This window comes from Anabrus simplex, chromosome 1, assembly GCF_040414725.1.
Source record: "Anabrus simplex isolate iqAnaSimp1 chromosome 1, ASM4041472v1, whole genome shotgun sequence".
Classification (NCBI taxonomy): domain Eukaryota; kingdom Metazoa; phylum Arthropoda; class Insecta; order Orthoptera; family Tettigoniidae; genus Anabrus; species Anabrus simplex.
In genome coordinates, this window is record NC_090265.1 from 1,715,281,387 (window position 1) to 1,715,308,746 (window position 27,360).

The 27,360-nt window shown below is 39.8% G+C and overlaps 1 protein-coding gene and 1 long non-coding RNA gene across 2 annotated transcripts in view; both read left to right on the top strand.

The window, feature by feature from the left end:
- LOC136858710 (uncharacterized) overlaps nucleotides 1–7,009 on the top strand; it is a 39,621-nt gene extending 32,612 nt beyond the window's left edge. Inside the window, exon 4 of the long non-coding RNA XR_011018812.1 lies at nucleotides 6,970–7,009. This is a non-coding gene — a long non-coding RNA (uncharacterized lncRNA). The remainder of the gene's footprint in view (nucleotides 1–6,969) is intronic.
- A 9,593-nt stretch (nucleotides 7,010–16,602) lies between these two features.
- The window catches only part of LOC137498887 (uncharacterized), a 67,896-nt gene continuing 57,138 nt past the window's right edge, over nucleotides 16,603–27,360 (top strand). The window contains exons 1-2 of the mRNA XM_068226599.1: nucleotides 16,603–16,712; nucleotides 18,179–18,200. Coding sequence (XP_068082700.1) covers nucleotides 16,603–16,712; nucleotides 18,179–18,200 — 132 coding nt within the window. The remainder of the gene's footprint in view (nucleotides 16,713–18,178; nucleotides 18,201–27,360) is intronic.

Sequence of the window (27,360 nt, forward strand, 5' to 3'; positions counted from 1 at the left end):
TTTCTATGCGGATACTTGAAAGGGGAACCAAAGCGGCTAGTCGACGGGATCGCCGTTACAAGCGACACATACGAACAAACTAAGCAGATTCTTATATCATGCTATGGGGATAAAAATAGAATTATCCAATCACATCTAGATTTCTTAGAAAATCTTGAGGTTGCAGCTTCGGAGAGCCCAGAAATACTAAACAATACGTACATCGAATGTTACAGGTGAATTCAAGCCTTGAGAGCATTAGGAGAGGACGTGGAATTATACGGAAGAATACTCGCTCCTAAGCTACTGTGTGCCTTTCCGGAAGACATCTGTCGCCGTTGCCTCATTCACGCCAAAAGACAAACACGCAAGAAGGGAATCTCTTGAGACTAATGGAATTTCTTAATGAAGAGTTCGAAAAAATATGGGGAAATCTTTCTCCTGCAGCACCTCACATACCTACAGCCGCCGCTTTTCAAGTGAGCACAAAAGCAAACAATGCTGCGAGAAGAAGCAAGCAAGAAATGGCACCATTTTGTGTGTATTGTGAAAATGAAGGACACTGGGGCCAAGACTGTCAACAAATTCAAGACCCCAAGGTTAGAACTGATAAACTTAAGATGGCAAAACGTTGTTTCCTGTGTCTCAGGAAAAGTCACAATAAGGATAAGTGTTTCAAACGAGGAAATGAATCCTGCAACCAGTGTAAGAGTCTCCATCACGTATCTATCTGCAGTAAAGTAGACACTCTGCCTTCTTCCATTGGCAAAACAGAAGTCACCGCTTCTAACTACACATACCTTCAGACTATTCGCACGTGGATCAAAGGACCGACAGAACAACTGAAACTTACCCGTTGTGTCCTGGACACTGGTAGTCAGTCTAGCTTTATTCATCATTCTCTGATAGATTCATTGGAACTCAATGTTAATCATAGCCAGACATTGGAGTTAACCACCTTTGAATCACTTTCTAGGACTTTAACTGCAAGAAGGGACGTCTTATTTGAAATGATGGGATTTTCGACTAATGCTCGTATTTCAGTTGGTGCTTTCGAAAGTCACAACACCTATACACCACAACCTACGCCACCGCATGACATAACGGTCCGATAGAAGTTCTCATAGGCGCAGACCACTACTGGAAGATTGTGACTATGAAACAACCAATGAGAGTATCCCATTCTCTTGTTCTACTGCCTACTATATTTGTATACGTCGTTAGCGAAAACAGATCCGGCGTTACAGTCAACCAGATAATGGTCCATCATATTTCATTTGCTGTAGATGAAATCTCCGATGACAGTGTACGTCAGTTTTGGGAGTTGGAAACCATCGGCATTAAGGAACATCAAGGACGAGCACTGTCACCCAAGGATTACGCAATTCCCCAAGATTTCCATAACACCTACCATAAGGAAGATGGAAGGAGAGTCATCTCACTGCCTAGGAAAGAGGGCATTCTCTTTTCCTCCAACACCACAGCAGAAAGGCGATTCTCACCATTAGAAAATCGACTACAAAGGAAAGATGAGCTGAAGTCCATTTAACATAAACACATGTTAGATTATATACAGAGAGATTAAGTAGGGGCTGTTCCTCACAACAACAGTTCTGCAGATGTGTTTTACCTACCCCACCACATTGTGAAGAAATCCAATGCGAGCACCACAAAATATAGAGTCGTCTTCGACACATCCTCCCATGAAACAGACTCTCCATCACTGAACGTCGCGCTGGAAATGGGCCCTAACCTGTTACAAGAAATTCTAGGTACATTGTTAAGATTTGGAAAACACTCCAAGGCAATTGTATGCGATGGCCGACAAGCATTCCTACAATTAACACTAAACGAGGATGATAGAGATCTTACGAGATTTCTATGGTATCGTGTCGAGCGGAGGGAGGATGGAACCTGTGACACATCAAATGAGCTGACATCCTATCGCTTTAAACGCTTGCTCTCTGGACTGACATCTAGTCCATTCCTCCTGTCGGCCAATATAAGGGAAACTGCCACACTGAATTGGGACAGATATAGAGTTGCATCTGAGCCAGTTGACAAATCTGTATTTATGGATGACTTCACTGCAAGTGTTAATGATGACTCAAAGGTAATCGCTATCAGGAACTCACTGCGCTCTTACAACAGATTAAACTCCCACTCTCCAAGTGGGCAACTAACTCGGGACCGTTAAAGACGTTATGGTGCAAGGAAAAGCTGGAGGAAAGAAGAGTGACGTTCGTTATGGGAGTAGACTGGAATACTGTTGAAGATTTTCTCTTCACCAACAAGGAGAAGATTGCTAGTGATCTTATGCACAAACCAGGAACCAAGAGAAACATTCTTCGTGGCACCGCCCAGTTCTACGATCCTCTTGGACTTTTCACACCAGTAGGAATTGTTGCTAAATTAATCTTTCAGGACACCTGGCTTAGAGGTTTAACTTGGAAGGTTTTACTACCTCCGGATATCGCAAAGGATTGGCATTCATGGATTAGCAAACTTCACTTCCTGTCATCTATAAACATCCCCAGATGGATCGGGATCGGGCAAACAAATGATGAATCACATGTGCACGTATTCTGTGATGCCTCTGAGAGGGCATACGGAGCAGTTATTTATGTGACGTCAACGTGGAACTATACTACACCTGCTTGCATAGTTTGCAGCAAAAACAGACTAGCACCAGTGAAGAAGATGACGCTCCCAAGATTAGAGTTGCTCACCGCACTTATAGGCACTCATCTCCTGCGCTATTTTTGTGAGGAAACAGGTTTCGACCTCAACAGGGCCACTCTATGGGGCGATTCTACAGTGACGTTGGGATGGATAAAAAAAGACCCAAACAAATGGAAGACCTTCGTTGCCAATCGTGTAACAGAGATAATTAGCCACACAACTCCCAGCCACCGGCGACACTGTCCTGGAGACCAAAACCCTGCAGATTATCACACATGAGGAATAGACGCAGACCAGCTACTATCCTTAGAAATGTGGTGGTGTTGTCCCTGCTGGCTTACTCACAGCGACGTTTGGCCACCTGACATAACAATGGAACACCTGCCACTTCCAGAGATCAGAAAGCTGCCAAATGTGTTCGTAATCACCACTACTGAACCCGTCCTAGATGTACTAAGGTTCAGCGCTTACTGGAAACTACTACATGTTACAGCGTGGGTATTTTGATTCATTAAAGCTCTTAAAGATAAAACAATCCGTTCTAACACATTGACAGCCGCAGAATTGCAAACCGCCCAAACATACTGGATCAAAAACGTCCAGCGAGAAAAATTTCCTGCCGAGATAAGCGCACTGCAGCGAGGTGTACAGCTACCCAATACATCTAAGCTTGCACGCTTCAACCCCTTCATGGACCAAGGTGTAATTCGACTAGGTGGAAGACTCTAATGTGCAGAGTTGACCAACGAGCAGAAACACCCAATTATACTGCATGGTGAACACCACTTCACAAAATTGCTAATTAGACACACCCATATACGACTGCACCACTTACGAGTTCGCATTGTATTAGGAGATCTACGACAAGAATACTGGAATCTCCAAGCTAGATGAACAATTAAGAAAGTACTCCATTCATGCCTACCATGCAAGATAGTTCGAAACACTCGCTTTAGCGAGATAGAGGTCCCCTACCACTTGATCGTGTACAACTTACAGATCCATTTTATGTAACAGGTGTGGACTTCGCTGGCCCCATGTATGTTAAATGGGGCAGAGAAGTTAAGAAATCGTACATAGTTCTGTTCACTTGTGCCTCCACTCGCGCACTCCACCTGGAACTATCAACAGATATGTCAACAGAAAAATTTCTGATGACTTTGCGAAGATTCATTACCCGATGGGGTATACCCCACACCATATACTCGGACAATGCATGCACTTTCTCTGCAGTGAATAAGGAACTCATGGCCCTCGAAGACGTCTTGGTAGACCCCAGTATGCATCACTACTGTGCTCACCAAGGAATCCAATGGTTCATCGTGCCACAGGCAGCTTGGTGGGGAGGATTCTGGGAGAGGATGGTCGATTCTAACAAACAATGCCTGAGGAAGGTTCTAGGATGCTCACAGCAGGACGAGGAAGGCTTGTACACTACACTTGTCAGCATAGAAGCCGCTCTTAACAGCAGACCGATCACTGAGGACACAGACACTTGTGATGTTCTAACCCCATCTCACTGTCTAGTCAGAAAAAGGTTAACAGCCATCTCTTTTGGAGTAGAACCCACCATAGGGAGAAATTTGATATTGGAATCTAAAACAAGACAGCGAGTTCTTCAAGATTTTTGAAAATGTTGGAAAGCAGAGTATCTTCTCCAGCTGCGAAGCTACCACGAGGTGAAAATACCACACAATCAACAGGGTTCGCCAAGGATCAGAGATGTTGCCCTCCTCCAGGAGGAGATGGTGATGGTGGTGATTATTGTTTTAAGAGGGAGTACAACTAGGCAACCATCCTTTATATAACACTAATCAGAGAGAAAAAATGGAAGGGGTCCGACACTTCAAAAAATGAAATTATCGGCCAAAGGAAGACAAGGGCCACGAAGCGCATGAAAATGAAAGACTCCCTAGCCCTTGCAAACCTAATAGCGTCGGGGTCAGAAAAGAACAAGAGTTGACCAAGAGGGGTCGGATAGGATAGATGAAAGTGAGGAGCCTGGCACAAGTAAGTGGAAGCAATGCCAGGACTCAGCTAAGGGCCCCGTGGTCGCCAACCCACGCTCCAAAGTTCATAGCCCTTGGGGTCCCTTTTAGTCGCCTCTTACAACAGGCAGGGGATACCGTGGGTGTTATTCTACCGCCCCCACCCACAGGGGGGCCTCCAGGAGGACTCGAGGCCACGCCACATAAGGAAACGAGCGAGAATAGAGGAGCTTCTCCCTGGGAGAGATGGAAAGATCCAAACAATCATCCTACGCCAGCCAGACGGCTCCAGAATCAGTCGACCGGTGCAGCTGGTCGTTCCTCTGGAAATCGACCAGGGTGGGGAGGAGGTGTGACGGACTCAAGGCGAAACCGCACGCTATCTAGTTGCAGTTATTGTAAAGTTTATGTATGTGTTTATGTAGAGTCTGAGTGTGGGGGATTGTTAATAAAAGGAGACTAGCTTGTAATAAACACGGTGTTGTTACTCCACACCCCACTCTGACAGAGCTTGCAACCAATGTCTCAAAGTAAACTGACTGCCATTGTCCATGAGTAGACACCGAGGATACCCATACTGTCTGAAGACTTCCATCCATAAGAATTGTACAATACATCATACTTGAGCCACAATAACCTCCCAACAGCTTTTTGCAAGGTAGTGAAGTGTTGTGGGTTCTTATGCATGGAACTCATTTGTGGTGCTAAAAGTAAGGTCAAATCTAGAGAGTCCACACATGGGTACCAAACAACATCTAACTTGCACCCTTAACTTTACCCCCCTGTGGGTGGGGGCAGTAGAATAACACCCACATAATTCCCTGCCTGTCATAAGAGGAGCTTAAAGGGGTCCCAGGGACTCTTAACTTGGGAGCATGGGTTGGCGATCATGGGGCCCTCAGCTGAGTCCTGGCATTGCTTCCACTTACTTGTGCCAGGCTCCTCACTTTCATCTATCATATCCAACTCCCTTTGTCAACACTTGTTCTTTTCAGACCCCGATGCTATTAGGATTCTGAGGACTAGGGAGTCTTTAATGTTCACGCCCTCCGTGGCTCTTGTCTTCCATTGGCTGATACCTTCATTTTTCAAAGTGTCAGATCCCTTCCACATTTTCCTTCTGATTAGTGTTAATAGAGGTTGGTTGCCAAGTTGTACTTTCTCTTAAAACAATAATCACCACCATCACCACCTGATAGTAACTCTCTCTGAACTACTGAATATACGTCAGGTGTTCCCCTACTTGATTACACACAATTCTTGTCTCTGGTAATCACATATTTAATTATACATGCTGCCAGAATATTTTAATTGCATTTTTACAGAATTATAAGAGTCTTATTTATATTTTATAATCAGCTCTTATGGATTTAACTTTATTTTGCTGTGTTCTCACATTGGCACTACTGCAACTACACCAGTTCTTCCTGTTCACGCTGCCTTGTGATTCGTCAGTTCAAAATTTCCACCAGTAAATCCCATTAGGTCCGTTTCATCTCAATCTTAAGTTTCCCTCACTTTCAGATGAAAAATTCCATTAACTTCTTTATGATGCAACATCCGCCAATCCTCTACACATGTGCCATTAAAGATGATTAAGCAGGCTGAACTGCTACATAAATCCTGCTTCAATATGAACTCTACCTTCTCAAATATTATTTTCCTCATTACATTATATTCATATGCCAATGACATGAACTAGCACGTACATACATACATACATACATACATACATACATACATACATACATACATACATACATACATACATACATACATACATGATTTTGGAAAGCGATCTATATCTTTATATCCAGATGGTTTATATAACTAATTGTCTCTGGAAATGCACAAGAAAAATCCATGACGTTGCAAATGAGATGCTGCATTCATTGTGTTTAACTGTATTCTATACTAGATGAATCTGTGAAAGATGTCTCTGGTGATCGTTTAATGCCTGCCCAGTAGATTGCTCTGTAAAATCAACTTATCAGCAGAATGTAAACTGTTATTCCAATTTGTTCCTAATAAGCCAGAAACACAACATTATTTGTTTCAATAAGTCCTTTGTTTGCCTAAAACAATAATTCTGTGAAGCTGTGAATGTGTGTCTGCATGGTCCGTTGATCTTTTAATGCCCGCTTTTACAGCTTACCAAGGAATGTGTTGCTTTGCAGTTCAGCACACATCTATGCACACCCTTGGTTCTTTCTTTGCACTGACACACAGCACCATTGCAGCAGTAACTTGACAGCCACTAAAGATGGTAATTTCGTTTGTGCTAATTTTGTATAAAATCTTTTCTCTTCTTTTTCAACAGGGTGATAACAACAATAATGACGAAGACCTGATAATAGCAGGTAGGTGTGCAGTTTACAGTTTAAACACTTCACGCAGTAGATATTCTAGAGAGAATTCAGAGTAACCAAATATTAAACTTGGATGGCCCTTAAGTCTTGGCGTTTTTAATGAACAAGATATGTACATCCAACAATTGATAATGTATTCTCCTTTGTTGTTTACAACTTCTTCCCAACGTTCAACATGGTTTCCAATGCCTTGATGGTAGAAATCACCTGGTTTTGACTTGAAGAAATCGTCCAACCAAACCTTCAATTCCATGTCATTATTGAATGAAACGCCACACTTTGCATTCAAGAGGGATCGGAACAGATGAAAATTTGAAAGTGTCAAGTTGAGGTAATATGGAGGACATGGCAGCTTTTCCCAGGCAATGTTTGAATGGCTTCCTTGGTCATATTGGCGATGTGAGGGTGGGCATTGTCGTGTTGCAGATGAATGCCATGTCGCTGATCAGGTTCTTTATTGATGGATAGCGTTGTTGACTCATTGCATTTGTTGCACGTAAAGTTCTGCAGCCACAGTTTGGTACCTATCAAGCACTTCATAGTGGATCCTGCCTTCCCACTCTCACTATATGCACAACATCATAGGTCTTATAGGTCTTATGATGACGAACACCATCACTTTGCATGGATGAAGGCCTTATTTGATCGCCATGTTGCCTATTTCCTGGGGCTAAGCCATTCTTTGCGCTGCTTCATATTGTCATACAGTAATCATTTTTCATTTCGGTAACAATTCGATAGAGTATTCTCTCCTTGTGTCCATGAGTTGACCAATGACGGGCAAACAAACTGGAGGCGATCATGACTCGTTGATTTTTGTTGTCGTTCGAAGCATGCTAAAATAATGCTTCCAAATTTTTAACCTTTCCCATCGAGTGAAGGTGACGCTCCATGATGCTGTGGGAGCATTCCCTTATCTCTGCCAATTCCCTCATCATTTGGCATGGATCTTCCTGAACAAGGTGATTCAGTCGCTCCTCATCAAAATGAACGGAGCGTCAGGTGCCGTGCATGTCTTTGAGTCTTTTGAACCAATTCTGAGCCCTCCTAAGAGGCATCACTCTTCACCACACACCACAAATCATCTGTGGCTTTGGCACCTCGCTAAAGGCAGAAGATATCGAAAATGTACTTTTTTTGCCGACTTGACACACCAATTCAAGGATCTGAAACAAACAAAACTTATATCGGCATAAAAAAACTAAACACAATATCTTGTAGAGTACATCATTCTCTATGGAATAACATAAAATACATTGCCAAAACATTATGTTTTCACTTTTTTAAAGCCAAGACTTAAGGACCAACCCATTATCATAAAGGAAAAGGCGGTGAACTTTTAAAACTGGCTGATCTCACATTTTTACAGGCTTTAGCTAATTAACTCTCTCCATGTCAGTGTGTAAACAAGTTAGTCCTGTATTTAGTGAGATTTTTAACATTTTTCTTCTGGTCTTAAAAACCTTGGGTAAGTTCTAAACTCAAGAGGATGCTAACATTTCTCCAACATTAAAGGAGGTTTTTCTGTTAACAGATATGAGACAGACTGTTGCACTCAATAGAATGAACACATCATCACTGAATTACTGAATCTTTGCAGTAATAATCAGATCCTTTGTAAAACACAGAATCTAACTAATATACAGAATCATTCAGCTCCGGGTGAGTCCAAGAGCGCAAAAGTTTTCAGTTTGCAAAATTTTCTTACTTAGTGACGGCTGACATAATACATTTTTGTGTTAGTCCCTCATTTCCTGTTCATTTTGGCTCTATATCACCTCCCCGTCTGACAAGCAAGAATTTTATCCTCGTTGTTGATATAGGAGTTTTGAGTTATTTTACCGCCAACTAGTATCATAGTGTTGGTCTGAAACTAGATATTTACTATTAAACTGTATAATGTTTTCTAGATTTCTGTTGTTTATTGAACTTAATTCCTTGAAAATATGTTTCCAAAATGTAAAACCTGAAAGAAAAAGTTATAAAGAAAGTACAAAAATCCTCCAATAAAGAACATTCTGTAGTAGTAGACCTTCCTATTTTTCTCAAAAATCCAAAAAAGAGGTAATTTTTCTACTGTGTCAGTATTTTATAAAGAATATGGAAGTGTGTAAAAGAACCAAAATTACTGGAAAATTCAAAACATGTATTTATGTTCTAATGTACAATATCTATGTTGGTTAGAGAGTACAGCTTTTCCTGGTCACCAAGTTTGCTACTGTAAGTAAATATAAATTCACTCGGTCCTTGGAAGGAGAGGAGATGGCCGTAGGAGAGTTTGGCAACCATCTCATCGACAAATGATATCAGTTGAGGGTTAACACATACTTTTTGTACACCTTGTCTGCCTCAATCCTTCTGAATATCCATCACATATTTTGTGGCAAAATACAACATTTTGATATTACACATTCACATTATTGATGGACTTGTGTTTGCAAGGCTTTCTCGTAATTTATTCACCTGACTGCAAATACAGGCTATTTGATATCCAAGACATCAAAGATGACATCTTTTCCTTCCTCTCAGTTATTTCCATAGATATTTTAACAGCAAATATCAGGTCAATTGTTGTGCTGTTGCTTCTTCAAGCTGTGGTTTGGTTATAGCTCTCAATCTGTGTTCTACATATTATTCTTTCCACCATCTATAATCATGGCTCTGATTCATGGACTGAATTAATGGCTTTATACAGCTTCTCAGAACTTTGTCCCATCTCATCTCTGGTTGATTTGTATTTCATTCTCTTTTTACTTATTTGTTCATAGCTATTTCTCTTAATTCTCATTATTTGATTAAGCACTTAAGATCAATCCTGCAGTTCTTGTTGACCTGCTGTGTGAATTCAACCCAGGTATTCCCTGTCTCTGATTTTCCCTGTTTTTTCCTCTTTCTTTTTCCTCTTGTTTTACCTACTTGCAAATTCAGTGTTAAACAAAGACTTCCTCTTCTCCTCATATCTTGCTGCTATTCATACTCGTACTTTATCTGTGAGTTTTCTAGTTCTTGCAAACAGATCTTTGGTTTATGCTCCATAGCATCTTCTTCACACTGATTTTTCTGAGGGTGGCCACAACTAGAATAGAATTTATCGTAATGAAACAATTTACATTGTAATAGATAAAAGGCCAACAATCCATAAAAATTATGCTCTTGAAAATCGTGACTGTACATATACTATACTGTACTACTGAACATCATTCACTTTATCGTATAATATACTGTACTAACTATTTAATGCTGTATCAACAAGTACCGGTAATATATCTACATAATATCTTTATAAATTTACTAGCAAGATACCTTTGCTTCGCTACGGTATTATACTGAAATTTAGAACTGAATGCTTATTTTTTTTATATAATCCGCTGAAATTCACGATCTGACTCGTTTTCCGAGAGAATCCGCCAAAATTCGCGATCTGATTTGTTTTCTAATAGATTACGGCAATTTTCCTCCCATTTTTCAATCTTTCTTTCCAGCAATCGATTTCGTACTTCTGGGGCTAGGTCCAGGTATTCCACCCGGTCAGCTGGGTCCCTAAATCTTTACTATCTTTTCCTATAAGCATTTTTAATATGGATCAAATCCTTCAGGAGATCCAGTGTGGTGTCGTCTTAGGTGCCTTGCCGAAACTGAATCCGCGGCCGGGCTGCGTTTTTAGCCAGTCCAGAACCCGTTTCCAGCATGGTCCGCACATTTGACAACAGTCCAGAACATTATTATTATTATTATGATGATGATGATGATTCTTCTTCTTCTTCTTCTTATTATTATTATTATTATTATTATTATTATTATTATTATTATTATTATTATTATTATTATTATATATGTTCTTGACCCCACAGCAAGATGCAAGGCCGCTACTTGGCGGTAAATTACATGTACTGCCATTGTCATTGTTGAGAATGTGACCAGCAACATTGTCGCGCGTAGGCAAGTGTGCGAGATTTCTGGCGATAAGAATGACATACTTCCGTGCATTATTGACCTTATTATAGAGATGAACAATTGGACAGTCAATCTCATTCTATCGTTTATTTCAAATATGTTTAAATTTTTATTTATATGCCAGGAGAATCTACTGTAATCTAAGAACGTTCTCCGAAGGAAAAGATTGCTCTTGAAAACGAACCCAGGAAAGATAAAAACTGATCGGTTTATGATCAGAATAAGTACATCAAAAATCTGCAGCCTTTTTCCAGTCATTCAACAGGGTCAGGAATGGAATGAATAAAGCCCCCATCAAGTGGCGACAATAGGAATTGTACCGGCTGCCGAAACCTGTCGTACTCTTCTGGGGCAATGATTAATGAATGAAAAATGAAATGAAATTATATTGGACAGTGTTACTGGAATGAATGATGACAGGGAAAATCGGAGTATCCGGAGAAAAAAACGTCCTCCCTCCATTTTGTCCAGCACGAATGTCACATGGAGAGACCGGGATTTAAACCACGGAACCCAGCTGTGAGAGGCCGGCGCACTGCCGCCTGAGCAACAGAGGCTCCTTATAAATACATTATGAACAGTTAAATCAATTTCATTTCTTTATGTCCAGTAGTTTTGGCTCGACGATGATGAATCAGTCAGTCAGTCAGTCAGTCAGTCAGTCAGTCAGTCAGTCAGTCAGTCAGGACAAGTTTATATATATAGATTTGGAGGCACACCAATTTTTCTTCCAATTACCGTATACTGTAAATGCTGTTTCTGTTAGCCAGATTTTTAGAGCCTTTTGAATGGATTTCAAGGACATGTCTGTTATTTCCAATGGGAGCTTTATCATTCCTCTGTAGTTGTGATATTTTTGCATTTCCTTTAATCTAACCCAAGGAGAGTCTGTATCATTTCTTCTTCTTGTATTATGTTGATGTAGCTCCTTCCTTAAGGGGTAATCTATCAGGTTTTCTTAAATGTCCATTATGCATTGGTTTTTGTGGTTTTCCTATACCTGCATAGCCTCTGGTGATTCTATTTGAGGATCCAACCAGCCTCTGGGCTGATGACATAACAGACACAGACATGAATTGGTAAGTATATATTGAGGGAAGAGTCATTATTCCCAGTTCTTGGAAAATGGACCTATATGATTGCTTGTCTGAAATTCCCTGTGTGCACCCGGTTGCTTTCTTTTGCCATATAAAAACATCCGGAGTCTCCATGCAATTCTCCTGTATTATTGTTCCATACTAGATGCAATGTAAGAAAGCATAGTAAGCAGTTATTATATGAGGTTTACTAACACATTTCTTCAGTTTTTGCAGCAAAAATATCACTAGGGACAGTATCATACATAGTTGTTTTGTACGAACATTCCAGCTCAGTTTATGTCTAAATGGAATCCTAACATTTTCACTGACTTGTTCCTGTCCTCACTGCTTAGATGAAAGAAAATTTCTTCCAGATTTGCTTTTTGTGTTGGGAGTTCAACTCGGCATATACACTGAGCAGCCAAAAGTCATGGGAAGGGGTGTCCCATTAGAAAATGTGCCGTGTATGACTCCTGAACATTGCGGCTAGCTGAGCAGTCTGTCACAGACACCAATGTACTGAAGATGGCAACATGTCACGAGTTTACCAACTCTGAACGTGGGATAATCATCGGCGCACAGCGCATGGATCATAGCACTGTGGAGATTACACGTGAATTCGGGTTTCCAAGGTCAACAGTGTCGAGGGTGGATCTTCAATATCAGACAGAGTATGTTACCACTCATGTAAATTACTGCATGGAAAGACCACAGGTGTTTAAAGAGCGGACATCACATTGCCTCCACAGAGCCATACTGGGCGCTTGACGGGCTACTGTGAGTCAGATCTCCACCCAGTTGAATGTTGGAAATCAGGAACCCATTTCTACCACACTGTACGGACGCAGCTGAACCACATAGGCTTCACCAACCGACGACTAACTTGTGGCCCTTTGCTGACACCTCAACACAGAGCTCAACAATGTGCATGGGTCCCATGAACATTGGCAGAGGACCATGGAACAGTGTCGGCATATGGTATGGTACGATGAATCCCGGTTCCAGCTGTATCGAGCTGACGGGTGAGAGAGAGTGTGGCATATGCCCCATGAAGCTATGGATCCTGCATGTCAGCGAGGTTGTATCCAGGCGGGAGGTGGCTTAGTTCTGGTTTGTGCAGCGTTTTCATGGTTGCAATTAGGCACCATTCTCCAGCTGCAGGGAGCACTGATAGGTGCACATTATATGGAATTCTTTCAGACCATCTGCATCCCTTTCTGGCCCTTGTGTACTCTGATGGAGATGCCATGTTTCAGCAGGACAATACGCCATGTCACCACTCTGTAGTGGCATGCAGGTGGATGGAGGAGAACTCCGGTGCAGTTACGACCATCGATTGGTCCTCCAGATTCCCCAATCTTAATCCAATCAAGCATTTGTGGGATGGTGTCGATGCTGGTATATGCTCCATGAACCCCACACCAACTACACAAGACCAGCTGTGGCTAGCAGTGCAAAATGCATGGGTCCAGATCCCTCCATAATGATTCCAACACCTTGTAGAGTCGATGGCTCGCCATATTGCTGCCGTTTTGAGGGCTCGCGGAGGAAACATTTGCTGTTAAAATCAAATACAGTGTCTCTCCATGACTTTCAACTCTCATTATATTATTACTAGTGTCACTGATAACTGGAATGGAAGGTTTTCTGCTACATATAGAATTGAAGATGTTATTCAGTTTCTTTTTAGCTTCAAACCTCATTTTGTTTTGTTTATCTACTGGCATGTTACTGATGCATAACTCAGATTCCACCATAGTGGTGATGATGTCATTGAGGATATTGGAAGAGGGCCAGTTTTTTTTGGACCCTTGCTCAATATGAAAGTCTGAATATCATTATCTTTGCCTAATGTGGCTATTGTAACTTTTAAGCATAAAAACAGAAAGGCTCTTTTCTTTGCCTGGTTTGCGGCATAATTATAAGCTATAAATTTCTTTCTGTTTCATACTGAAGTCCAATTATAAGGAATAAGTAGATAAGAGGTCCATCTTTTCAATGCAATATATTAAGTAAATAGTACTACATTAGTCTTGGGACTAGTTTCAGCCAATGAGTGGCCATCATCAGCCAAAATAAAAATTAAGCATGTGATATGATAACAAGTAAAACATACGTATACAATAGAAAGACAGGAATGATTATAACATCAAAGTATATATAACAACAAAAGGTATGGGTGTGATCTTCATGTCATAATATGATGCTGTCTTTAAAGTGAATTAGGCAAATCAAAGCAGATCTCAGGCAGTGAATCTGAAAAATTTAAGTGACAATGTTTCCACTTCTGGAGTGGCAAATGGTTGTGAGATGGTGGTGGTGGTGGTGATTATTGTTTTAAGAGGAAGTACAACTAGGCAACCATCCTCTACATAACACTAATCAGAGTGAAAAATGGAAGGGATCCGACACTTCGAACAATGAAGATATCGGCCAAAGGAAGACAAGGGCCACGAAGGGCGTGAAAATGAAAGACTCCCTAGCCCTCGCAAAGCTAATAAGCGTCGGGGTCGGAAAAGAACAAGAGTTGACCAAGGGAGGTCGGATAGGATAGATGAAAGTGAGGAGCCTGGCACAAGTAAGTGGAAGCAATGCCAGGACTCAGCTGAGGGCCCCGTGGTCGCCAACCCACGCTCCAAAGTTCAGAGCCCCTGGGGCAATGGTTGTGAGAATCATTCATCCTGCAACAAAATTAGTACGACGTTAATTCCTGGGGGCAAAGTCAGCCACAACGCTATCACACTTAGTGTTGAGACTAGTGCTTCTCTAAGGGCCTTCATGGCTTTCTTGTCATACATCCATACTCCATCCATTTTCATTTCAAATGCTGATCGGTTTAGTATCATGGGATGTCTCACCATTTGACACTAATTCATGAGATAATCTTCAAGTTGTTGAGATTCTGTTCTCTTTGCTCTTAGTTCTGTATAACATTACTCAACGTATTGTTACATAGTTACAGTCATGCTTTTGAGAGTGAAATGTTTCTTGTAGGCACAGCTGTTAACTCTCTTGGTGCCAGGCGGTAGTGTGAGCATCCGCCATTTAAATTGCCAGAGCCGATCTGGTCAGCTGTTAACAATCCAGTCGGAAGTTGCCAGAGCCGATTACATCGGCCGGGTTAAAATTCTGTGATATACGCAATTTTGAGGCAACCTATAGTGACGTGCATACTTTTGTTACAACCTGTAGTAAAGGGGCTACACGTTATTGTGTGCCTGGCCTTGCTTTGGCAGTTCTAAGAGGGTGTTATACCTTTCACAAGAGTCGTTTCCCGTGTTTACAAATACCGCTAACCGGTCAGTAAGAGATTGCTCCTTGCAGTGAGTGGATTTGTGACAGGAAAATGGCATGTTGTTCACGTGATAATTTTTCAGATTGATGACAATAAATTAATGCAGTATTTAGAACAGCGCGTTGTTAACGCTGATGATTTATCGGATAGCGATAGGGAATTTAGTTCAGAGAGTAGCGACGAAATTATACCGGACACGTCCGCGGAATCACCGCAGCTAAAGAAGAGACATTTAATTGTGTCTAACAGCACTAAAGCTACTCTGAATATGGTGGTAGATGAGACTAGTGATAAGGAATATGATGATGATGTCTCTGGAGAACATTTTGTGGAAATTTGTCCCAATTAACCCGACAACATTCCTCAACCTCCTGTCTCCTTGAAGGACCTAAACATGCCCTACCGTCTGATTCTCCGCCCATATCACGCTTCAATTTACTTTTCACTTACTCTCTGCTAAACCTTATAGTCACATATAGTCCTCTATCATTACCTAAATGCCAGTCTCCACGGGCCAAGTGTAGCGTGCCTGCCTCTCACCCGGAGGTCATGGGTTCGATTCCCGCCCAGGTCAAGAATTTTTGCCTGGTCCTGAGGGTTGGTTCGAGGTTCACTCAATCTAAGTAACCCTAAGTGAATGCAATTGAGGAGATATCTGAGTGTGAGAGGGCGACTCCCGTCTGGAAAACCAAGAATAATTACTGAGAGGATCCGTCTCACTGACCATGATTCACCTCGTAAACTGCAGGTACCGAACTGAGCAGTAGTCGCTTAGTAGGTCAAAGCAAATCACGGCTTTAGTGCCATATATTTCTTAATTTCATAAATTCTGTTGTATTGTAAAATTATTTTTCTAATACATATAACAACCAAAAACGAGAAACTATTTTTTTCTGAAAACAAAAACTATAATATCAACTACTATTTTTAACTTATTTAATAATTCAGAATTATTTTAATACTGTGTTGTCTGGACGTAGAAAATTTCTTGTCAGCACCCTCGATCACGATTTCAAGCATATGACACGTAAAAATATGCCTTTAGCAGGGCATCTTATCCATGTATTCTTTATTGCAACTGCCTCTGACTTCTCACCACATGGCTGCAGATGGAATGATGTGAAGAACGTCCAGCCTGGAGGGACGATTGTCTTCCCATCCTCTCCTCTAACAAATTTCACCTCTGCTTGCAGCATCCCGATGGTAACATCTGAATTTAGTAGCAATGTGTCACATTTGTGGCCAAGGCCTGCATTATGCACCATCATACCAGCCCAGCACTTAGGATTGTGGTATGGACTTCTACACTGACCAGCAACTGTAACTTTGTAGAGGTGTTGGAGGCTGCTGTGGCCCAGTACCAAGAGTATTATGCACACATCATTTGTCTGTTCCTGGATGACACAAAGCTTCCTTGTACCTCTCTTGAATTGAATACATGTGGTCAATGGCTGACCTGCTACAGAGCACCAGCAGCAACAACCAGTCAACTATGGGCACACATTATAGAAGCATGAGTGGGATACTCCACACAGACTTGCAAAGTCTCTCACTCTCAATACCGCATGATGTAGTACAGGTTATTCCTGCCAATGTGGAGTACAGACTGATTTTCCCCTGTTCTGAGTTGCAAGAGTAATCATGTTATGTCCAAAAATCTGGATTTGTTGGTTCACTCCTTCACAATGTTAATGGCTAGCAGTGTATTTGCTTTCTCAGACCTCATCTCTGATACATTTATTATAAACTAGCTTAATATCTGCACCTATACCCCTAACATCCTGTATATGTTCTCATACAAATAATTCAACTAATATTTCAATCCCCCCCCGTAAAGGGTATTTCCTGAAAACCAAAGAATATGTGTTCCTTATTTTTAAAGGAGATTCCACATACCAATGTTCACATCTGCAACATGTTAAGTTTCTGAGATATACTGTAGATACGCTGATTTTAAAAATTCACCCCACTTTTCAGCTCCCCTTAACTAGAATTTCCGAAAAAATATTTGTTTCTTTATTTTTACAGGAAATTTCAAATACCAGTTTTCAAATCTTTAATATGTTAGCTGTCTGAGATAATTTGCAGATATAATCTTTCTTGAAATTCACCCCGTTTGTCACTCCTGTTCACCCCCTATTCATTGGATTATCCAAAAACTCAAAAGTACGTGTTTCTTTATTTTCAAAGGAGATTCCAAATTTCAATTTTCATGTCTGTAACATCTTCAGTTTTTGAGATATAAGTCTCCTCATAAAAGGTGTTCAACCAGTTTCTCCCCTTTTTCACCCCCCCCCCCCCCTCCTCCTTAATGGGATTTTCCAAAAATAAAAATAAAAATGTGTTTCTTTATTTTTAAAGGAGATTTCAAATACCTACTTTTACGTCTATAAACTTTTAGGTTTTTGAGATATATATATATATATATATATCCTCTTTTTAAAAATTAACCCCACTTTTAACCCCCTTTGCTAAGGAATATTCAAAAATCCTCTCTTAGAGAGCACCTGCATGTTAATATGAATGTATCCCCTAAATTTAATTTCTTTATGTCCAGTAGTTTTGGCTCGGTGATGATGAATCAGTCAGTCAGGACAAGTTATTTTATATATATAGATGTGAGGTCTTCCATTTTGTCTTATATAAAAGGTCATCTCCTTTTTTATCACCCTCTCATGTCATTTCAAATTAATTAACAAGGTATTCTGTAACTAGCTGTCAAGCACGGGACTGTAATTCAGTAAGATCTTTCTTATTATAGTGGTGATGTTAAGACATCTGTTTATTGAATTGTAGAATCATTGTTTAATTTATGTTTTATTTCTGTTGCAGCGCAATTTACATCATGTACCGAGTAAGTACCACAGCAACAGAAGAAACTGCTTCTGTTTATCTTAGTCGAGACTATTGTACCTTGAAGTATCTTTTACATTTTTCTTTTCATTGCTTTTATTTTGGGAGGTAGCTTTTCCTAATTCTATAAATACTTCCTGTTTTTATTTTTCTGGTTAGAATCTTATTAAAAGTTTAGAGTAATTTGTAGCAAGGTGTACAGTGTTCTGTGGTAAAACATGATCCTATACCTTGAAACACAGGGAATACAAAAGGGAAATAGCTGTAAATATATATATTATTTGAAATTAATTTCAAAATCAAGTAACATCAACTATGTTCCTAGGATTCAGTGTTTAAGAAAAATGTCACCCACTCCACAGATGTCAAAGGTTTGTCCTGGATGATTGACAAGCTTTGAATGTACAGAACTAACTGATTATAAGAAGACTTCAGAGAAAAAAGAGACAGTACTTCAACAACAGAGCATGGTCTCCTTTAGAGGGCTTGACAAATTTAATAAAATTCCTCAAAAAACCATAGGAAGGTTACCTTGTTTTACCACACTAAGTGGGTAGCAGCACTAATCAACCCAGGCATTGTACTATGCAGCATTCTATGTTAAACAGGAACTCGAGAAAACACAAACATTGGAGGATAATGGATCCCAGTTGCTCTGATGCTGCAATAATCATGAAAAATATGCCAAGTTTGGCAAAGGTTAAACCCCAATCTGCCTTATTCATTTAGGACCGATAGTATTTGGAATGCAAACATCCTCGTTCCTTTTTTTTCTTTTCTTTTTAGCAGTCCCTTGTGAAATATAATTGCCCTGATTTAACTTGTAGATCTTACGGTTCTTACGGACAGGTCAGGATGATGTTTAGAAATCCTGTCATCCATTCCTATTCAGGTACTTCTTGTTTAATCCATAATTGAAGGTAATTCTTTTTACTGGTACAAACAAGCTTATAAACCAGTTTCACAACACAATTTTTTATCAAACAGTACTTCAGTTTTGCTATTGTTTAAACAGTACTTCAGTTTTGCTATTGTTTCAGGATGATGTTTAGAAATCCTGTCATCCATTCCTATTCAGGTACTTCTTGTTTAATCCATAATTGAAGGCAATTCTTTTTACTGGTACAGACAAGCTTATAAACCAGTTTCACAACAGAATTTTTTATCAAACAGTACTTCAGTTTTGCTATTGTTTTCATGTACTTCAACAATCAATTTTCTTTGGTCTCAGAAAATACCATACAGTTTCATGCAAGCTCTTTAATAGCCCCCTTCAGTATTTCCTGGGAGAATCTAGTGCATACATGGCCAGGCTCTCCCAGTATCAGTCCCTATGCCTGGTTCTCCCATGCACTTTCTGAAACAGAAGAGCCATATTGCAAAATATTCTGGTACTCATCATCCGAGCTCTAGCGACGAACAGTAAGCCAGTGTTGGAGCTCAGTGTTCCACCAGAGTCTGAACGAGGCGTGTCGAGTGTGTGCCTGAGTATCAACGTGCTGGAGTATGGAGAATACTGTGGCATGAGCAGCGTTGACTGTCACTGGCTAGTGCTGTTGAATAGCTGTTGTTGAGTAGTTCACTGAGTAGTGAAATTTCTCTGGAACAGTCGTCGTGTGTTTTTGGGGGTCAGCAGGCCTGGTTCTGTTGCTATTATGCAGAATGAAAGTGAAAGCAAGACGACCCTGTCAATAAGGAAAAACAGCAATTAGAATTGTTTGTGTGTGTCACCTTTTTCTTCTTGCAGTAAAATCTGCTTGCCAATTGAGGCCAAAATCCACACACAGATGGAGGCTCAGTTAAATGTGCTCTTCGACATGATAAAGGACTTGACCAGAAGACAATCTAAGAAGACCAGAAGACAATGATTGAGAAGTTGGAAGAAGATTATAAGAAGATGGAAGAAAGAAGATAGCAAGGAAAGTATGATAAAGGAGATGAGAGACAGCCAGAAGAAGATGCAAAATGGCCAGAAAATGATATAAGGCAGGAAGAGGATGGGAGACAACTGGAAAAAGATTGAAGTACACCAGAAGAAAATGCAAGATGACCAGAAGAAACTGAAAGATGACCAGAAGAAACTGAAAGATGGCCAGAAAAAGCTGGAAGATGACCAGAAGAAGATGGAAGGCAGCCAGAAGATGATGAAAGATGGCTGAAAGAAGATGGAAACGAAGATGGGATCCGAGAAGGAGGTGAATGATGAACTGAGAAAAATCAAGGAGGGTCTTCGCAAGACAGAGCATGCTCTCTGCCTTTCTGTTATTTTTTAATGATAAAGTGAGAATGTATTCTTGGTGCCTCTTCAAACTAAGGACATATGCTGGGAAGTGAGAACCAGTGACAGGGGAGAAAATTTGTGTTTTCTGGGGCTTGTAATATTGATGAGGATAATGCAGAAATCCACCATGGAGAGCTATTCCACCAGGGATGGATTTTTAGAAACCCATACCGGTACTGTATATTCCCTCAAGCAATTGCAAGGGGCAGGTTTGAACACATGCTGCAATATTTACATTTTGTTGACAATTCTACATGGAATATATATCCCCTAATTATATAGACGTACATTTTCAGTGACATCAACATGGATGTGAAGGCACAGAGACCGCATCAAAATTAATGTGACTATGGAAGGGACAGTTAATGAGAGAAATTTCTAGCTGTTCTCATTTGAATAATTACAGTTTATTCAACCCAAAACCACAACATCATTTTCCATTTGTTAATTTGTAGAACCCTCGTACCTTCAGATTACAGTCGCAGCAATTTTCATTACTCAGAAAGCACTGTTCCATTTAAGTGCACATATCCTTTACACTATGAACAAAAATGGACTCTAACTTGGGTATTAAAGATGTCTGATAACCATTGCACTGAATATTAACCACACATGAGACTGATCTCTAGTTGGGGTGGAAATTGCAAGCACTGAACTTGGTCCTCAATGTTACTCTCACTGAACACATTTGAAGCAGATCTTTCTCATACACTCCAAGCATACTGGTTTTTCACGTCTATAGCACTTGTAATATGTTTTCCTCTTCTTTACTGGTGGGCACAGAAGACAAATTATCCATTTTTCAAGCTTCCCTCGGCAATGTTGATACGCTCCTGAAGGATACTCAAAATTCTACAGATAGCACCTCAAATATCTCTTGGGATCCTGGGATTTGATAATCTTCTTATCATGTGTGGCCTAGTGAGTTAAGCAGAAAGTTCTTTCAGAAAATGTTGCTTGGTCATTTGGGGGCTCTGACAATAGGACTGATGAAAGATATTTGCATTCACAGCTGCAATATCGACGATACGGAAGAAGACCGCCATTGGCCACCTTCTTGTTCTTCTACTTGTGCGGTAGTTGGCTGACATCTGATCCAAAGTATCTACTCAGACTTCATAGAATTATAAAACTGAATCATCTCTTCCTTGTCCGTGTGCACATTAGTTGCTTTCCCATGGTGCATAAAGGATACTAACAAAACAGCTTTGTTTCTTTTCGGAATGTGTGAGAGAATAGTTATGCCTTTTGTGAAGCCATGCACAGAGGAACCGAACTTTCTCTACTTGGAAGGCAAGAAGATAGTTGGAATTTCCTTCTTGTTCTTCCTTACTGTCCCAACATAAGTGAGTCTCCTTTTCCTCAGCTCCTGAACAAGCTCTACTGAGGTGAACCAATTGTCAGCTGTTATATTCGTATTTGTGCCCTATATTGGTCCCAATAAATAACAAACTGCCTGAACTGGTTTCAAAAATTTCCTATCTTCCCTTCAAAGACCTATTCCATCAGTGTCCTTCCCTGCATAAATATATGCACTGTACGAATAACTATTTTCGCATTGGTCAGGCACATCAATTTCACTCCGTATTTCTCAGGCTTGTTTGGAGTATACATTTTGAACTTGCACCGACCTCTGAAACCAATTAGCATCTCATCTACTGTTGAATTTGTGCCAATGGAGTAACACTTTTGAGAGTTCTGAATCAACATATTCAGAAGCTCAGATATGGGTGCAATAGGATCTGTCTCTCTCTGCTGCATTCTGTCTTCAGGGTTGTCAAAATCTAGGCTGCACAGAAGAATGGAAAACCTCGTACCTGACATCACAACACCAGATATTTCACAGCCCATACCATCAGCAGCGAAGACTGAAGTGATGTCCACTTTGTTAGAATAAGATTTCAACCTAAGATACATTGCTAAAAGATTAATATCAAACAACTTCAGCCATTTGGAAGAGGGGGTGATTAGTGAAGTTGCTTAGCTGCCTGCTTTCAACCCGGACAACTGATGGTGGTGGTAGTTATTGCTTTAAGATGCATCATGGGAGACTGACAGCGAAAATGAATGCTGTTGGATTAGATAAAAGAATAGTTCATTGGGTGGCTAAATTTCTAGATTGTAGAACTCAGGGAATGACGAGTGGGTGAAGCATTATCAGATCATGTAATTACCAAAAGGCAGATTCTGCAAGACTGTATTACTGGAGCCTGATGTTTTCTGAAGTATGTAAATGATATTAGAAATAATCTGGGATCACAGATAAGGCTTCTTGGGGATGATATTTCTATTGACCTCACTCATAGGCAACCAGATAGCAATGTTCAATTGTAGGTCAATCCTGGCCAGGAAATTTCACCTGAAAACTCATATGGTATCAGCAAGGGTATCTGGCCTTAAACCCCAGCCAAATGCAGAATGTGCCAGGGAACCCAAACATATCTAACCATGGTACTGTGTTTAATTAAATGTTATTTTCTCTTTCAGATTACGAGAATACAAAATTCCAGTAATTGATATTGGGGTATGTAACAGATAATATTATTTTTAGATCAGTACAGTAGTTATTGCTTAACCCAGATCTTCCCACAAGATTTCTTGTGGGGTTTTCAAGAGTCAAATTAAACTACACTCTCTCTTTTTAAACTGTCATTATTTCTCTTTATTATTAGCTTAGGCCTAAATGAAAATAAGGAAAATGATTAACTTACCATACAAATGTTATCCACAGAGAATGAATGAAGTCAGTGATCACTTATAAAGACCAAAGAATAACAGACAGTGCAAGAAAGAAGGAAGTTTTTTGACCATTTGGGAAGTATTGCAATGTTTGATGTTGACACAAGTATCAGCAACTAATTCTAATTTTCAAATGATATTTCAAGGGTAATCCCAAAACTAGGGTCTCCAATTTTTAAAAAAATTACAGAACCCTGTTCATGTGGCTTCTGGTCACAATATTGTGAAGAGTGTTTCCCGCGCTCGCATATAAACATGCGCATGCTGCGCTGAGGCACTCGGTCTTGGCTTGGCAGCCGTTGAGAATGGAGCTCACATTGGATGTTACCGCGAAGTGCATGGATGTCAAAAATGTTCGTAAGTGATGTAGAGAGTTTGCAGTCTGTCGGACTGAAATTTATGACAAACAAAGGAGCGGGAGACCATCAATTTCCATCAAGACAGTCATGAAGGTTGAGCAAATCATGCGTGAAGATCGGCGGATCACCCTGGATGATCTCTGCACTTTGGTTCCTGAGGTTTCCCGAAGCGCCGCTCACAGAATTTTAATGGATAAGTTGAAATACCAGAAGGTGTGCGCAAGATGGTTGCCAGCACCGCTCATGAGGTGAAGAAAAGTTTCACAACTTCCTGAACAGCATGGCAGCGAGCTGGTATGACATGGGCATACAAAAACTGTCACAGCATCTACAAAAATGCATTGACCAAAATGGTGATTATTTAGAAAAATAGCTAAATATTCAAGCTGTAAAATGATGTAAACCATTGTAGAAATAAACAGGTCTATGTATTTGTAAAAATATAGGGGATCTTATTTTTGGGAGTACCTTTGTACATTCATTACCCACAAACTCCAGTCACCTGATTGTGACAAATGAACTTTCTTTACTATTAAGACAAAATCTTGTTGGATCAAACCCTCATTCTTCTCGTTTGTTCAGTCTACGTCTTTATTGGTCTATTCCTTAGTCTTGTTCTCAGAAGTTAATTCTCGAACAAAACTCATCGGCTGCCATCTGGTGGTCCTTCTTCTTGATATAACAGGACCGAGCCATCTCTATCTAGCCCGAGTAATAGTTTCAGAACAGGTTCCGTCTCTTTCCACAGTGTTTAAACTTCTTATAGATTTCTGGACCATAATTTTCAGATAATTCATTTCTGTGGCTTGAGGCTGGTTGTTGCCTCAGCTAACAGGAGTACAGGTCATATAATTTCCTTAAAATATGAACTGTTCCCAATTTAAGTTAAAGATTCTAATCTTTAAATCCATCTGTCTATGATCTAGTAATCTTTCCATCATTATCTCCGTTATGAGTAGAAATAACATCCAGAAAAATTGAATTTACATTCCAAATGTGATGGTCTCCTACATCTGATGCTAGGTCTACTCACAACTTATTTCTTGGTGACTGTTTTTTATTATCCACATTATAATAATTTTCTTGAAAGTCCTTAAGAATTGTTCAATCCTGCCCTCACCATTCTTATTAAATATTAGCTGACAAAGTACATATGTATTACAGGGAAGTCAACACAATATGCAGCTTTTATATACTTTGAAGTTAGTATAATATAACATTATTAAACTTATCACTAGTGTATATCGATGGTTTAAAAAATGCTGGTACATTCAGGGAAATGGGGTGGTCTATGGAGCGGTGATAAGGGTACAGTGATCTGGAAGTCAAGTAGGGGTAACATAAAAATGTTAATGTTGAACTGTAGAAGTATTGTAAAGAAAGGAATAGAATTAAGTAATTTAATAGATATATACTTACCAGTTATTGTAATAGGAGTTGAATCATGGCTGAGAAATGATATAATGGATGCAGAAATTTTCTCACGGAACTGAAGTGTGTATCGTAGAGATAGGATAGGAATGGTGCGAGGGGGAGTATTCATTCTGGTGAAAGAAGAATTAGTAAGCTGCGAAAAAGTTAAAGATGACAAATATGAAATTCTAGATACAAGGATCATTTCTAAAGCTAAAAGGAAACTTGATGTCATTGGAGTCAACAGGCTGGGAAAGTGTAGTGCTGGCACAGATTCAGAATTATTTGATAAGATAATCAGCTATGTGGAAACGACATGAAAAGACATATGATTGTAGCAGGAGATCTAATGCGAAGGACAGGAAGCGTTACCAACAAATGGCAAATAAGCTAATATAGGAAGGACAGCTGATTCAGAAAGTGATGGAACCAACTGGAGGGAAAAATATCCTGGATATGGTGCTGGTAAAACCAAATGAGCTCTATAGAGAGACCGAAGTAATAGATGGCATTAGTGATCATGAAGCTGTTTTTGTTGTAGTTAAAAATAAATGTGAAAGAAAGGAAGATTTAAAAGTAGGACTATTAGACAGTACCATATGGCTGATAAAGCAGGCATGAGGCAGTTTCTAAAAAGTAACTATGATCGCTGGAAAACGGTAAATAAAAATGTAAACAGACTCTGGGATGGGTTTAAAGAAATTGTTGAGGAATGCGAAAACAGGTTTGTACCATTAAGGGTGGTAAGGAATGGTAAAGACCCACCTTATTATAATAAAGAAATAAAGAGACTAAGAAGGAGGTGCAGACTGGAAAGAAATAGAGTTAGAAATGGCTGTGGAAGTAAGGAGAAATTGAAGGAACATACTAGAAAACTGAATCTAGCAAAGAAGGCAGCTAAGGATAACATGATGGCAAGCATAATTAGTGGTCATACAAATTTTAGGGAAAAATGGAAGGGTATGTATAGGTACTTTAAGGCAGAAACAGGTTCCAAGAAGGACATTCCAGGAATAATTAATGAACAAGGAGAGTGTGTATGTGAGGATCTTCAAAAGGTAGAATTATTCAGTCAGCAGTATGTAAAGATTGCTGGTTACAAGGATAATGTCCACATTGAGGAGGAGACTAATGCTAAAGAAGTATTAAAATTTACATATGATAAAAATGACATTTACAGTAAGATGCAAAAGTTGAAAACTAGAAAAGCGGCTGGAATTGATAATATTTCTGGGGATATAATAAAGACTATGGGGTGGAATATTGTACCATATCTGAAGTACTTATTTGTTTATTGCTTGGTTGAAGGAGCTATACCAAATGAATGGAGAGTTGCTATAGTAGCCCCTGTGTATAAAGAAAAGGTTGATAGATATGAAGCTGAAAATTACAGGCCAGTAAGTTTGACATGCATTGCATGTAAGATTTGGGAGGGCACTCTTTCCGATTATATTAGACATGTTTGTGAAATTAATAACTGTTTTGATAGAAGGTATTTCAGCTTTAGGAAAGGTTATTCCACTGAAGCTCAACTTGTAGGATTCCAGGAAGATAGAGCAGATATCTTGGATTCAGGAGGTCAAATGGTCTGTATTGCAATTGACCTTTCTAAAGCATTTGATAGGGTGGTTCATGGTAAACTACTGGCAAAAATGACTACAATTAGATTAGACAAATGTGACTGAATGGGTTGCTATATTTCTAGAAAATAGATCTCAGAGAATTAGAGTAGGCAAAACTTTATCTGACCTTGTAATAATTAAGAGGGGAATTCTTAAGGCAGTATTATTGGAACTTTATCTTTTCTTATATATATAAATGATATGAGTAAAGGAGTGGAATCAGAGGTAAGGCATTTTGCAGATGATGTTATTCTGTATAGAGTAATAAATAAGTTGCAAGATTGTGAGTAAATGCATCATGACCTCGATAATGTTGTGAGATGGTCAGCAGGCAATGGTTTGATGATAAACGAGGTTAAAAGTCAGGTTGTAAGTTTCATGAATAGGAAAAGTCCTCTCGGTTTTAATTACTGCGTTGATGGGGTGAAAGTTCTTTTTGGGGATCGTTGTAAGTATTTGGGTGTCAGTATAAGGAAAGATCTTCATTGGGGTAATCACATAAATGGGATTGTAAATAAAGGGTACAGATATCTGCACATGGTTATGAGGGAATTTAGGGGTTGTAGTAAGGATGTAAAGGAGAGAGCATATTTGTCTCCTAATGAACGAGAAACAGAATTTGTTTGCCGAAAATAATTACTTATCAAAATATAATGCTGTGGTTGTTGTGTTTAATTGTATTTCCCAGGTGATGGCCCTGTGAACCTGTGAATACGTGTCAGTATATTCTGCTGATATTTCAATACC